Source organism: Dermatophagoides farinae, chromosome 3, assembly GCF_024713945.1.
Source record: "Dermatophagoides farinae isolate YC_2012a chromosome 3, ASM2471394v1, whole genome shotgun sequence".
Taxonomy (NCBI): Eukaryota; Metazoa; Arthropoda; class Arachnida; order Sarcoptiformes; family Pyroglyphidae; genus Dermatophagoides; species Dermatophagoides farinae.
This window is the reverse complement of record NC_134679.1, coordinates 4,122,347-4,136,906: the sequence shown is the minus strand read 5'-3', so window position 1 is coordinate 4,136,906 and position 14,560 is coordinate 4,122,347. Positions and strand designations below refer to the sequence as shown.

At 28.3% G+C, this 14,560-nt stretch overlaps 2 protein-coding genes across 2 annotated transcripts in view; both read left to right on the top strand.

The window, feature by feature from the left end:
- LOC124495324 (uncharacterized) overlaps positions 1 to 2,944 on the top strand; it is a 37,297-nt gene extending 34,353 nt beyond the window's left edge. Inside the window, exons 8-9 of the mRNA XM_047058685.2 lie at positions 10 to 1,026; positions 1,158 to 2,944. Of these exons, the coding sequence (XP_046914641.2) occupies positions 10 to 1,026; positions 1,158 to 2,546 (2,406 nt within the window). The 3' untranslated portion in view covers positions 2,547 to 2,944. The remainder of the gene's footprint in view (positions 1 to 9; positions 1,027 to 1,157) is intronic.
- Positions 2,945 to 3,659: 715 nt separating this feature from the next.
- On the top strand, positions 3,660 to 6,650 carry LOC124495325 (nose resistant to fluoxetine protein 6). Its single transcript, XM_047058687.2, has 7 exons — positions 3,660 to 4,623; positions 4,690 to 4,937; positions 4,996 to 5,089; positions 5,170 to 5,428; positions 5,504 to 5,700; positions 5,762 to 5,909; positions 5,973 to 6,650. Exons 1-7 carry the CDS (start codon positions 3,698 to 3,700, stop codon positions 6,525 to 6,527), a joined length of 2,427 nt encoding a protein of 808 aa, XP_046914643.2. The 5' UTR covers positions 3,660 to 3,697; the 3' UTR covers positions 6,528 to 6,650.
- The last annotated feature ends 7,910 nt before the right edge of the window (positions 6,651 to 14,560 follow it).

Below are 14,560 nucleotides of genomic sequence, written 5' to 3'. Positions count from 1 at the left end.
CCTTTCTAGATTTATAATTTAATGAAATTCGATAGCTACGTACGTTTCCTCAAATCAGATATTTATGAAAAATGTTCATTGTTAGATTTGAAAGGCGAATCATTGCCTTATGAAAATGATGATGCCATTATTGATGATACTAGCTGTGATACGTTATTGAATTTGGCATCATCTTCGGCCAATACTGTGATGACAAGTGGACGATCCGGTTATCATAGTGGTAAGAATAATCCGACCGCTGTTAAGAAACGACGATCATTTATACCTTGGGCCCGATTAAAATCATCAATTAATCATAAAGCAGCATCATTATCATCGATGGCTGCACCTTCATCCACTAAAACCGACATGTTTGGCTCAAAAAAACAATATATGATGAGAAAATTAACCAATTCAATTCATAAAATCCGTTCAAAATCATTGGATGAACATTTGACAAATCATGTGAATAATAAAACACAACAATCAATTGGATCTGAACCTCATAGTAATAATTCATCAATTGATAAATCATCCATCATTTCAAATGGACAAAAAAATCAATTTAATTCGGCTAGTCGTAGCTCATTAATGCCTAATAGTTCTGATTCAATCGATTCATCTGATCATAATGTATTTCCACCATCACCAGATAATTTGAAATCAGTGGAAATAGTTGATGCATCGTGTTCGCCACCAACTTCGATACCATCAACAATAGAACATTTGAAACGTCATTCCGAAAGTGATCCGGTTTCACCTGCGAAATTCGTACCTTCAGCAGTTGCTACGTCTTTAACTTCAACATCGACGACAGAAACTGCTGCCAATATTTCGATTTTCCCATCCTCATCTTCTTCTTCATCATTCAATCACAATTGTAATCGTGATAATTGTCATTTCTTGCGTATAGTTTTTCCTGACCGTTCACAAACAGTCGTTCCATCATCACCAAATGAAACGATTAATAATTTATTGAAAAAGTTGTTTGAAAAACGTTCATTAAAATATTTAGCTTGGGATGTTTTCATCACCGGTAATGAAAAGGTTAGTGTTTTTTCATCTTACGATGAAATTTTAATTCGAACGCAGATGTTTTCTCATGATTTTAGTAGATCATCAGCGTTTAAAATCAAATTCTTTTACAAAATTATCTAATAATATTTTCAATTTTATAGCCATTGGATTTATCCACAAATACTACACAACTGGGATGTGTTGAACTTCGTGTTGAACAACGTGTTATATTTCGTATTGAATTCCCAAGCCAGGATATTATTGGCGTCAAGACACGACCAACAAAACTTTGTTCAGAAGTATTTCATCCATTATTGATGCGTTATGGTTATCGACCAGAACATACTGTAATGACTATTGCTGAAACAGAACAAATAGTGCCACAAATGTCACCGGTATCAGTAATTGATGGCCAACATATTGTCGTCAGTTATTTTGATGATCTTGAAGAATGGGGTTGGGATACAACAAGGAATAACATTCCAGTTGCATTAAGTTTAGCTGGTAAATCATTTAGTGAGGATAGCAGTATAAAATCTAAAAAAAAAGATGAAAAATCAATGGGTGGCCATGCATTGATCGATCAACATCAACAGGCATCATCTGTGCCATCAGTGGCCACATATCATAATTTAGGTTCTATTCGTGATCATTTGTTGGCCAGTAGATATATTGCTGCCAAGAATAATCAAAGTAATAATTCAAATCTCGAATGCAGTCCACAACCAGATTCATATGATTCTCCTACAAATACATCTTCATCGACTCCAGGTGATGATACACAATCCGATATATTTTTTCGTGAATTAATGAAAACTGCTCATACGGTACCATCACCACCACGTGGCCCATCATCAACATCAACTTATTCGGCTGCCTATGGTATTATTAACAGCAGTTCTCCACCAAATGAGACTATTAATCGTTCTCAACCACCCCAAACACCGATTTCGAATACAAATCGAACATCATATCGATCATCCAATATAACAAATAATTCATCGCAACAACAGCAACATCATCAACGTAATCAACCTCTTCGGGATCTACAAAATCATCGACATTTTAAATCCTATCAACCCAGTCCATTGTCATATGAACCAGTGACTGTACCTAGAAGTCAAGAAATGGCTCGAAAACAAATGATGCCCGAAACTGAAATGAGTCAATCTGTTTCATCGAATTCGTCACCATCAATTAATACATTACCGATGAGTCATACTAATTATCAACATTCATTAATTAATCAGCCGGTGTCCATGCAGGAATCCGACAAATTAATCTTGTTACAACCAGAAAAACCGCCATTACGTCGTCAAAAATCTGATCCTCCATGTCGACCACCACCATTACCACCAAAATCAAATAACACGACGAATATGATGATCAATACAAATAATAAAGACACAAACACCATTTGTCCTCCACGACCCCCACCACGAACATCAATTTGTAGCCATCAAAATAAATCATTGACAAGTGATAATTGTCAAAAACAGTCCAGTTCATCAACTACATCGACCAATCCTAGTGATTCTAATTTAGCTTGATTATTCTTGAAGTTTATTTTGAATGATTTTTCAAATGTTATCAGTCAATTAAATAATAGAATCCAATATTTGTTTCTTTTTTTTACTGTTCAATCTGATGTTTTTAATCCTTTTAGCAACATACACATACATTTATGTACCGTACCGATATGTGTGTTATATTTTTCAAAAAACAGTCAAAATTCGAGTTATAAGTCTGGTTATCGATATTCATTATGCAAAATTATTGTTTGATTTTTTCAACACACACACACAAACCACTTATAAACCTCAGTTTTTTTCTTTACCCTTTTCTGATAATATATATTGGTTTTTCCTAAAGATTGATAAGATAATTATTTTTATTCTTCAAAAATTATCATTATTAATAAAAAAAAATATATATATTTATGCTTGAATTAGTGATGTAATGATCAATCTCAATAATGAAATGTTTGTTTCCATACCATTTGAGTTATTATACCTATATCTATCTATGTAACTTTTTTATGATAATTCATCATGGTTAAAGCAACTTTTATATACGGTTTTCTGATATTATGAAGTCTTTCATCTTGTCAATTCAAAAAGAAATTTTATGACATAATATAAAAAAAATTCTATAAGTTATCTAATAATCATCAATTATTCAAATATGTTTGAATTTCTAAATCATGCATAGAATTTTTTTTTAATGTTTGTTCCGTTGAACGTCAATCTAAAATGAATTGTTTTTATATTTTCATGATCTTCGATTTCAAGGACAACATTATTGATCGATGTATGGATGTACATGAATTTCTCTCCATTTCTCTTTTTTCGCACATCTCTTTTTTTTAAATTGATTCGTTTTGAATGGTGACATTTTTTTGTTTTTGTTCGATGTTTTTGATCGATGTTGGACTCTATACCGTTATTTGACTTTGTCAATCCATCTTTCACTTGTTTATTTGACTTGTCTATAGAAAAAAAAATCAGTAAACGATACAGGTTTCTTATCAAGATCAATAATGTTAATGATTGATGTTTTTATAGAACTCTCTCTCTCTCAATTTGTATTTTTTTTCATCCAAAGACTTATGTAAAAATTTATTTTGAAAATTATAAAGTAGCACGTATCCTCAATATTCAATCAGTCGATCAACGTTCATCTTAACCGACCCAATTTGTAGATGAAAAAAAATTTTTTATCATCGACAATGATACATTTAAATTTGATTGACAAACATTACGTATCAATGGATCATAAATATCGTTATTATTATCATCATGAAAGTGGTTTTCGCTTTAGATTTCGGTTTTATATTCTACTTTTAATCTCATTGACATTGCCACAATATTGCTCCACCAACGATGCAATTATCATCAATCATTCGGAATTCCTTTGGAGACCATTATTCAATGTTTCAAATGATTTTTTTGCACAAGCGATCCTACCTATAACATTTATTGATAACCAAAAATTTTTCTCCCAAAATAATCTCACTTCAACATGCCAAAATGATTTAAGAAAAGCCATTGAATCTACCTTGCATTTACGTGAAATATGGTCGATAAAATTATTTAATTCGTGGTCAAAATCCGTGATACCAGCTGGTATGTTTATGGGAACCTTGACAGATTATGGTGATTATGATCAATGTATGAGTATCATTGATGATCAAAAATCGAATCAATCATTGATCATTCCACAATATTGTTTGATTGATATGGCAATACCGATGCCTAAACCGCGCCCAACACCACACAATTATCATCATCATACTGAAGGTATTCTTCCTACCAAAGATTTTCTTGATAAAATTATCGAGCTTGACCTCATAGGCCATCATAATTCATCATCATCAACAATAATAAAACAAATGGTATTAGCACCGAATCCAACTATTTATGAATATTTAGCTCAAGTATCATCAAATTTTTACTATTCATTTATACGTCGAGGAATTTGTCTTCCCAGTTCATGTACAACAGAGGATGTACATACAATTATTAAAAAAAATTTTGGTCAAGAATTTGGATGGCGATTGAATACTGTGAGTTGTACAACAAAATCGTTGAAAAAATGGTGGCCCAATTTATTACAAAAATTTGCCATGTAAGTACATTTTATCTGATTTTTTTTTTTTGGTAACATAATGAAGAAATTTTTTTCGATTGATAGATTTATCATTAGTTCATTATTGATCATAACATTCATAGCTGCTATTTATGATCAAATGAGTAGTAAGAAAAATAAAACCATTAGTCGAGTAATTCTTATGTGGTTTTCACCAATTTCGAATACGAAAAAATTACTCTTCTCCAATACAGATGACGAAAATTTTAATTGCATTCATGGATTAAAATTTCTATCAATTTCATGGATTATCGTCGTACATACATTGGCCTGGATAGATTTGAATGGATTTAGTATGTTTGATTTATTCAATTGTCATTGTTATTTATTGAATTGAATTTTGAATTCTAGGAAATTCTTTTAGAATGAAAATTTTTCTCTCAACATTATATTTTCAGCCATTATTTAAAGGATTTTTTGCCGTTGAAACTTTTTTCTATCTCAGGTAGGCTAATTTTATATTGAATACTTATAATCTTATCAATTTATTAACAAAATTCACTATGACAAAAAAAAATTGGATAGCGGATTGTTAACCTCGTATAGTGCAATGAAATATACACGCGGTGATTACAAGAATTTGAACAAAACTACTTACATGTTGCTTCGCTATTTTCGTTTGACTCCACAGCTGATTTTATTTATGCTTTTATTGACATTATTTCCACCAATGTTTGATGGACCAATATGGTCACAATTGATGACTACTATTTCTAATCAATGTTCAAAAACCTGGTGGCATAATCTAATCTATCTACAGAATCTAATCGACATTGATAATATGGTATATTCCCAGTGTTCAAATAAACTAATTAAAAAATAATCATTCTATTTTTTTTTTTGAATATAACAATGATAGTGTGGCCTACATACATGGTATTTGGCTGCTGATATGCAACTACATTGGTTTTCATTATTTCCAATCATTTGGATTATTAAAAATCCTCGCAATGGTTTACTATTGACAAAATTCCTCATCATTATTTTTATATTCATTACGGGATTTCACATTTACTTCAAAAATCTACCACCAGGTGGCATTGTCACGACACAAAGGTATAATAATAAAATTGTAAGAATTTACTATTTTTATTAAATGAATTTCATTTTTGCATAGCGATATGCTTGAAGAAGATCGAACACCGGGAGCGTTTACCGATATATTTTTTAAACCATGGAGTAATGCTTATGTATTTTTCGCTGGTTTTCTTTTCGGTTTCCATTTGTATGATTCAAAACTTGTTCATAGTTTTTTCTGGACAAAGGTAATAATGACAATGGTGATCGATGAAATTTTCATTAATAATTTATATTAAAACTACAAATAGACCAAGATTGTCGCTTGTTGGCTATTGATCATCTATTCATATCTGTTCTGTATATACAGTACAATACCTTGGGTATACGGTCAACCATATAATCGAATTTGGTCATCCATTTTATATCCATTAAATCGTATTGTTTGGTCTATAATGTTAACGTTATTGATTTTTATGTGCATCACTCGACCACAATCAATGATTGCTAGGATTCTTTCATGGAAAGCTTTTCGTCCATTTTCACGTATGACCTTTTCCGTTTATTTGACACATGCACTTGTATTATATGTTGCACTTGGTAGTCGACATAATTTGATTGATTTGTCCATCACATCATTAACATTTTTATGTTTTTCAACATTACTTTCATCATATGCGTTTGGTTTAGTGTTTACCATTTTGTTTGAAAGTCCAATCATAAATTTGTTTGGTTACGTCAAACATGATCTACTTCGGCAACTTCAACGGCAACAATATTTGAATAACAAAAATAATAATGACGATAATGATCAAAAGAAACAAATGCCAATAACAAATAATGGAACGAATACATCGAATGTTTGAGTGAATTTATTACACAAATAAACATTAAATAATGAAAAATTGTTCTATGATTTAATTTCAATGATTATTTTTTCTAATGAAAGAAAAAACCTAAAAAAAAAATTAAAAAGTAACTCATATCCAGAATAATTTAATAATGGAAACGACCAAACATTTGTCAAGTGATATGATTAGTCAAAATGCTAGAAGAAATATCTTGAAAGATTGGAATGTGACATTGAAACTAGTACAGTATACCAAAAATAAATAATGATTGTCATGTTCATGTGTATGTGCGTGTGTGTGTGTTCAAATATTATTACCAGATATTCGACATAAAATTTTACGTTCCATTGTTTTTTTCGTTTAATCGATCTGGTTTCGTTGGAAACGATGACTATCATCAAACACAGATGATCATGATTATTCAAGTTGATGGTTTTTTTTTCTATTTTTATGGTTTCAGTCAATTTTTTTGTGAATTTCAAATTCTAGTTTGAAATGGTTTAAGCGAATGAAACGAAACCGGATCTTAAACTTTGTAAATCAAATGTAGATGAATAAAAAAAAACTAATTACTGATATAGAATGTTGAAACTCAAATGAATGTATAGATTGTCAACATTGTTTGTTTGTTTAACGACATACTTTAGTTCATTCAGTTATTTTTGATGATTTTTTTTTTCGTTTCAATCGAAATTAGTTTGAACCCTTTTTTGAATAGATTAGAAAAAGATTCTGGATGATTGTTAATCACGCTTTGTAACAAACCACCCACATAAGTAACATTAGTAAATAGCCATTCTTTGTAACACGATGGTTTCAAAATAGGAGAATCTTGTTTTTTTGGCCATATTGTTTTATTATATTGAAATGGATGGATACAAAGATGCCAAATGTCCATTAGTCAAATGGATTGTAGAACACAAGGTTAGAAACATTTAACCATTAGAAAAAGATTTTGTTTTTAGTTTTGTTATTTTTTTTCCTGAAACGTTGTTTAGATAATAAAAGAAACCTCAACATAACAAACCAGTGATAGTGAAAAATGAATAAAAAAAACAAGAAACAAGAATAAGAACCTATCATGTGACGTGCAATTAGCTCAACAAATTAGATGTCTGTTTTCTGGTTTGTTGCAATATAATTTCAGAATAACGTTACCCTATTCTTAATCATTGCATCACATTGTGTATTTGATTTCGCAATAATATTAGCAACAAAAAAAATCAGAACAAATTGAATGAACAAAAAAAGAATGAGATTCAGCATGGGAAAAATATTTTTTTTTCAAATTTTCCACCTAAACAAGCCTGTAAGAAAAATTTAAATAATATCTTTCCGAAACGAATAATTCATGACCAAACGAAATTTGAATAGAATTGGGCCAATTTTCAACTTTCTCTTATTATTATTATTTTATTATCATCATTGTTTGTAGTATGCATTATCCGTGCTGTATAGCAACTTTTTATTATGAAGCAGAATAAACTTTTCTGTTCGTTTGTTTCTTTAGAAATTTTCTCTTTCCAAAATCATTATCACCATAATTACGGTAATTGTGAAACAAGGTATTTTTAATGTTTTTTTTTCTTTTCTCTTTCTCTCTTCATTCATGAGATCAATTATTCGCTTCATTTATTCATTTTTATTCTCATTTTTTTTCCTACACTAGTCTGTTTGGTTTAATCAATAGGAACGGCAAAAAAAAAATATTAACAAAAATAACAAGTGAGAGAGAGAGATAGTGACGAAACAAAGAAAAATTCAACAGAATCAACAAGATAAATATGGAGAAAAATAGTAATTAATTTTTTGACGATATTCAAAATATGTTTACGTTGAAAAAAAACACTTTTTTTCTCCACAAACAATTCTAAAAAAAGAAATAAAAACAATCGATTGTTTTTTAGTAATAAATAATCATTCAATTCAAATAAATAAATGAATAAATTCTTTATTCATCGTTATCATTTCAATGATTTTATCATAAACTTATGATAATATTCATTTCGATAAAGATCTGTAGTGAATTTATCATTGTATCGATACTCTTTTTTTTATTGGAAAAATATTCAAAATTTTGTTTTTTTTTTTGTGCTTACGAAGCAAAAACAAAAAAAAATGGAAAAAGAAACAAATATGATGAGAAGCCAAAATATGTGTTCAAGAATATTCTTGTCAATGTGTTTGTATGTGTTTGGAATTTGATTTCGAATTAAAATACCATCAATACGTGACTTGAAAATGATTTGCTATTTGTATAAAAAGAAAAATTGTACATCTATGAATGTTTATTGGTTATACAATTTATACGATGCAAAGAAAAAACAAATATTTTAAAATGACCAACCTGAGAATCACTTCATTGTTAAAAAAAATTTTATTGATTTTTTTACATTGTATTGCTATTTGTCGTTTCAGATCTAAATCGGATTCATGAATTTTTGCTGAGTGAAGGGGTTTTGATGGAGAACAACAGCCGAATACAACACATGTGTCAAAAAGATATTTTACTAGCTGTCTAATTCGAATCCAGTTGTAGGCTGTGGTTATATTTTTGATGTGGATCGAATATTTGTGAACTACATTTTTTTTCATTGCTTTTAGAAAACTTTTTAAAGTATTCTTTGGTTGAAAATAGAAAAAAAAAATTTTTTGTGAAAATCGAATTTTGGATCTCAAATTTTCTTTTTTGTTTAATGGTATAACGATAGAAAAATTTTCGTGATCATCAATCAAACGAGCTATATTTTTTTTTCTCGGATTATTTTTCTCAAATCGACTAGAATCGAATCGAATGAATGATAGATGATAATCATGATGATGAATAAATGAATGATAGAGTTTATCCATCAATTCTAGACTTTTTTCTCGATTTTTTTTTCTGAAAAAATCTTATAAAATATTCGAATATTGCATGGAATGATTGAAATACACAGAAACATGTCAGAATCTAAAAACAGTGGTCGTCGGTTTATGACATGAACGGAATATGCGTGAGTGAATGATATGAATTTTTTTTCTTATCCGTATGAAATTTGTTGTCTTCAAAAATTTCGATTTCAAATTTTTTTTTACATTCTTTTACCAATAAAATTTTGTACATAATCATTGAACAAAAAAAAATTACCGGGAACAGAATCTTGTATTTTATCGAATGAATTATGATGACGATGATGACATGACAAATGGTTCAAATGAAATTAAATTCATTTATCCTTTTAGTCAAATATGATGCTGGTTGACATGATTGCCGACCAGGATGGATAAGTGAGACTATTCGTATACTCGTGTCTTCATCATCATCATTGTGATCGTGAATTAAGTGAAAATAAAGTCGAAAATAATGATGGATGTGATTGAATGGGCGAACAATAAGAAACTAGTGCTTTTTTAAATTGCTAGTCAAAAAAAAAACACATGATTTTTGATAGATAAAAGTGTAAAGAGGTTTGTCATAATAAAAAGTTCAGCGAAAACCATAGCAATAAAGCCAATAATTCTTGATTCGTTAGATTGTTAGAATAAGTGATGATATGGTGGGTGGCTACATCAACGTTTCTGTGTTTGATATTAAGGAACATAATATATGGCTTCGTTTTTATTTTCATTTTGAATTTTTTTTCATAAAAGTAGAAATTTGATAACTACGACTATTGTTGAATAATAAAATGTTTTTCTTTATATTTTTTTTTCATCAATAATATTGTGAAATGAATGTCGATGAAATGTATAATAGAAAAGATTCTTGTTTATCATTACAAAAAAAAGTATTTGATTTATGGTTATGTGACATCTTTTTTTTTGAAGATCACCATTTTTTTTTGTAATGACAATAACAAACAAGAATCTTACGATCAACGATCGAATATTATTGACCATGAAGTTGGATGAATTGAAATAATGGCCGATAAGAATGAGAGATAGAGCGTCATAAAGCCAGAGAAATGTTTTTTTTTCAACACACAAATTATTACCATCGTTTACAGTACACTATATCGATCTAATCCTCAACGAGAAAAAAATCATTCGAATAAATTTTTGAAATTGCACCGGAAACTACTCAGACATGCCTACAATAACCTAACAACACCGACAACAACAACAACAACAACAATAGTTATAGTTTCAGCAACCAACAAAGAATTTGTATGAAAAAAAAATTGAAAACAAATCCTGAAACAGCGAATTTTGTAAAAAAAAACTTTAGAGAAAAGCTGATTATTTGTCGAATAGTCGAATTGGCAAACAGATGAAAATTAAAAATGACTGTGACCGAGCCAAAACATAACATTAATTTAAAACTTTTCACAAATTCAATTCTATTTAACTTCTAAAAACGATGTTTTTTTTGCCTTTGAATTTGTTTTAATGGATTTATTCAATGTTTGAAATTTATTTTTTTAATCGTTTTTTTTTTCGTTCATTCTGATCATCTTGCCGTAACTAATGAGTTGATTGCGATATTATTTTGTTGAATTTTTTCATTTTATGTATTTGTGTGTATTGAATGAGTGGATATGCTAAAGTAGAACATCATTAGTAGTTTTTTAATGATCTGATAATGAAAATGATGATTAACAACAAAAATTCCATCCGATTTTGAATTCGTTAGCATCTGTACTTTTTCATTTTTATCTAGTTTTAAACGTTGTAGACATTGATGTTTTTTTTTGTTGCAAAAATAAACAACAGGAAGTAAAGTGAAAAAAGTTATCGTATTAATCGATATTTTTTCGGTTCGGTCGGTAGTTTTATTTTGATAAAAACACTTACACAAACAAAGAAGAGAAAGATTAATGTAATGTGTTTGCAGTAAGCTCTCTACTAATGAACAATTGCGTTACAGAAGAATGTTTGTAAGTCGAATTTCTTACCTAACATTTTAATGGTGACAATGCATTAAAAACGCTTCCATTCAAAATTAGGAAATTAATTTGAATATATATATGAATATTGAATATTGAAATGATAGACTTTCGCATATGTGTGTTTAATATAAACTAGTGAGAAAATTTTTTATTTTTCAAATTTTTAATGTCAAATTTCATCATTTATAAATGACGGAATTCATCAGTTTATTTGACAACCAAAAACCAACCATCATTGGTTGATTCTAAAAAAATAATCACATCGAGAATGTTTTTTTTTTTGCTGTTTAGCATCCATATATGCCATTCAGGGTTGTCATCATTAAGAATTTTAGTTATTTCATATTTCAATTTGATTTTTTTATTTTTATTTTTCTTTTACAAAATGTGACATTTTGTTTTTTTCTTTGTTTAGCTTCCATTATTGTCATACAACCGAATAAACCATCTTAAATCATATATAAAAAGTTTTTTCATATTGTATCAACATTCACTAACAATAGCTTTGTATAAACATAAGAAAATTGTAATGGAATTATAATTTCTTCATCGTCGAGTGGTTTTTTGTCTTCTATTCTTTGAGTGAAACATAGTGTAATAGTGAAAAATTGAAAATGTTTAAATTTTAAAACCAAACTAAATAACAAAAATAAAGAAGGTTCTGCTTATTATTGTTGTTGTTGGCGATGCCCTTGTTGTCAACTTGTGTGTATGCGTATGAAGAAAACATAATCCAAAAAAGGACATATTCTGGTAAATATAAATTAGAAATTTTTCTATTTGTTTTTGTTGCCGTTTCGATGATTCGAGATGGTTCGAGAAATCTTGTGAAAAGCTCAAAAATTTTTCTTTTTATCTTTTCTCAATAATATTTCTCATTTTTGATTGTTGAGCAATGGTTCGTTTCTTTACTTTTTTTAAGCCAATTTTGAAGAGAGGAACAAACACATAAAACAAATTGGGCTATCAACAACATTGAAGTGTTTATCTCTCTCTCTCTCGTTCTGCATATTTTATATTTTCTGTACATCATTTTCATCCGTAAAAAAAATAATAATCACTTTTTGATTTTTCACTCATTGATGGCTCTAGTTTTAGTTTTTTTTTTATTACTGAAATTTTTTCCAGAATTATATTTCATGTATTCTTCACGCATTGAAGAAGTACAGAATATAAATCATATTTGATCATAAAGATTTATTTGATTTGTTCAAATTTTTAATTTCTTAATATAAAATTGTTAGATACAAAGATTGCATGCCGATCATAACTATGAGTATAGTATATTATCGATTTGAAAAGTGGTTTCATCACTGAAAATATTCTGGTTGCTAGATAAATAATAAATTTTTCCATTATATCAAATATTTCTGGATTCTTCATTTTGATGAACACAGTTATTTCATCAATTAATTGAATCGAATTTTTTTTTCATCGTTGATTTTTTTTTGTAGAATTTCAATTGGATATTAATTTTCTTTTTCCATTTTTTTTGTTTGTTTGTTTGTTTACTTACTTTTTCAATGTTTGTGGCAAGTTTTTCTAAATTATATGATTAAAAATTTATGATGAAATAAGAATCTTTTTCAATATTTTGTAATTATTTACCACTTAAAATCATGGAAAGATTAGAGGATTCAACTATTAATTTATTTTTGTACTAAGTAAAAAAAAAAAATCTTCATAGCCATGTGCTTGACTTTTGTAATTTTTCTTCCAGTTTGATTCCGTTCTTTTTTTTTGGTTTTTATTTATATGTTTTACCACGTTGATCATTAGTTGGAACCTCGTTGATTTTTGTTTTTGTCAAGAATCATTAAGTTTTTCATTGTTATTTTTTCTACACTAATGTTTATCATTATTTTGATTCCAGTCTATTGTATCATTTGAAAAAAAAGTCACTGATCCATTTCAAAAAAAAATGTTTTTGTGTTTTGGTTTCGATATATTATCATAAATTAGTACGAATAAAAGATAAAAACATTCACCATGTTTTGAATATTCAAAAGATAAATAAATTATCACATAGTATCAACAAACGAAAAAAAAACAAGATGAGTAAGAGTAAAAAAAACATAAAAAGAATAATATAAAATGATGATGATTGCATCATTATTATCTCTGCGTAATTGTGTAATTTATTCATTCATATATACTATTCACAACTAACTAGCAAACAAATTTGTTTTTGAATTTGGATAATTGAATTTTTTTTTTTTGGCTTGTTGTTGTTGTTGTCATTATTACTTCATTTCACTAATTGTATGTGGCATGTATATAAGTGGATAAAAAAAAAGAATGTGAGAAACCGCAAAATTGAAAAAAAAAATTATTCCAGTATTTCTGTATGTGTGTGTTTGTGGTCCCAGAGTGATTTCGTGACGTGAATATATACATAGTGTAATAAGGATAAATGAAACGATATCAACATCATCATCTAAGCTGAAAGGATTTTTCAAATATGCATGCAATAATCATCCACAGAAAATTATAAATTTAATTAAATTATATTTTGATTGATGTTTTTTTTTGTCATACAGAAAATGATGATGATCATGATCATAATAATAATAATAATAATGATGATGATATCGTTGAAAATCATATGAAAAACAATGAAATTGCAATTCAAAATGAATGGATAAAGGACCGAATAACCGGAGACGATGAATAAGAAAAAAATGATGTGATAACAAAACGGAAATTAAATTTAATGAATCTGTGATGCTTGGATAATGGAAATGATTCTGGTCATTTTATACTGTCATTCTATATTCATGTATTGTGATGAATGTTTATAAGGTTCTTTTTTTCTGTTTGTTTGAAACCACTTATCGATAACCAGAAAAAAAAATTTAATTACAAATGAATCATTTTGATGTATGAACTGGTAAATAGATGGTTTTCGGTCAAATTTCAAACGAAACGAGATGAAATATTATTATCGTTGAAATAGGGAAACAACATGAAGTGATGAATCTTGATTTTTTTTCTATTTTTGTTTGTATACAATATTTTGTTCTTAAAACTATAATGTTAAATGATTCTTTCCAATTCTTTTCTTTTTTTAGTCTTTGTCATTTGTGATTCTTTTTTCAACAATATCTTTTTTCTCTTGATTATGTATTATCACTTTTAAATGTAGAAAAATTTGGCGATGTTTTTCCTATGTAGTTGTGT